The sequence below is a fragment of the Olea europaea genome, unplaced genomic scaffold, assembly GCF_002742605.1.
Source record: "Olea europaea var. sylvestris unplaced genomic scaffold, O_europaea_v1 scaffold25613, whole genome shotgun sequence".
Taxonomy (NCBI): domain Eukaryota; kingdom Viridiplantae; phylum Streptophyta; class Magnoliopsida; order Lamiales; family Oleaceae; genus Olea; species Olea europaea.
In genome coordinates this window covers 1-1,389 of record NW_019243899.1, presented here as the reverse complement: position 1 = coordinate 1,389, position 1,389 = coordinate 1, and the positions used below count along the sequence as shown (strand labels likewise).

The following is a 1,389-nucleotide window of genomic DNA, read 5'->3' as shown; positions in this document are numbered from 1 at the left end:
AGGTGATTTGGGCTAATTTGATGTTTACTTGGCCCAATTTTTCCTTTTTAAGTTATAGAATGGGCAGGATTTTGTTAGGTTAATTTTGACACAATTTTTAATATAAATACGTGCGCATTTAGACGTTCAAGTGTGTATATGCTATTAATGAAATGAATTCACCCCATTATCATGCGTATACCCTATATGCTAAGCATTTGAAAAACACATCGAGCATAAGTGTGCATTTTAGAACACCGTAGGGTACTAACATTTAATCACTTAAACTATGAGATTATCTAGATCATTGTTGCTTAAAAAAAAAAAAAAAAAAAATATGGGGACAAAACCAAACCCAAACTGAGTGGGAATGGAATAATTTGCCAACTCATTAATCAAATTTTAATTCCCAATTGGAGAATATTATTTACTTATATTAAAAATATAAGGCTCTAATAATATACCCTGTGCCATTATAGAAAAAAAATAATATTAATAAATAAAACCAAAGCAAGAATTTTTAAGGCATGAAAATAAAAGGGGAAAAGCAGAATTATAATTATAAAGGAAAGATGGAGGTCGGTTCCTTGCTCGTAACGTATCTCTAGGTTCAGCTTCGGAGCTAGGTTCGGACTTGGTTTAAGTATGACTTCGAAGAGATAAGAACGACCGCCCCTCCTCCTACCGGACCCACCCCCCAAACCCGAAAGCCCATCTACCTCTCTACAAGTACCACTTTCTCTCTCACCGCCTCCACTTTCTCAACGTTTCCACAGCAAAACTTTTCAATTTCTCTCCCCTATTAGCTAGTGTTCTTACTTAGAGAAAGCCACAAAGAGCTGCATCAAATAGCATTTTGCAAGTTTGTTTCATTCAGAATCATTCAAGCTGGCGATTGATAATCAAGAATCGGGTGTCCGTGAAATCAAGCCTAAGAACAGACGAATCATGGTACTAATTCTCAATGGAAATTCACGTTTTTGAGTTTTTTTTTTCCTTACGCATTTTTGTTTGATTTTCCTTTAATGGATTTCTCTGTTTTTCTCTGTTCTGGCATATGACTTTTTGGGTTCTTTTTTTCCACATTTTTATTGGGTTTTCCTTTAATGGATTCCTTTGTTTTCAGGGGGCTGGAGGGCCTGATGAAGAGGACAACAGGTGGCCGCCATGGCTGAAACCTTTGTTGAAGGAACATTTCTTTGTTCAATGCAAGTTTCACGCTGATTCCCATAAAAGTGAATGCAACATGTACTGCCTGGACTGCATGAATGGCTCTCTCTGTTCACTCTGTTTAGCCTATCACAAAGATCATCGGGCGATTCAGGTCTCTATTTTCATGAACCCTTTTTCTTCTTTTCACATTCTATTTTAACACTCGGGTTTTATTTTCAAAATTCCCTTTTTTAGCAT

General features: G+C 36.4%; 1 protein-coding gene across 1 annotated transcript; it reads left to right on the top strand.

The window, feature by feature from the left end:
• Window positions 1-551: 551 nt before the first annotated feature.
• Window positions 552-1,383, top strand: LOC111382856. The gene is made up of 3 exons (XM_023006892.1): window positions 552-557; window positions 832-930; window positions 1,130-1,383. The coding sequence occupies exons 1-3, from the start codon at window positions 552-554 to the stop codon at window positions 1,349-1,351; spliced, it is 327 nt and encodes a 108-aa protein (XP_022862660.1). The 3' UTR covers window positions 1,352-1,383.
• Window positions 1,384-1,389: the final 6 nt, after the last annotated feature.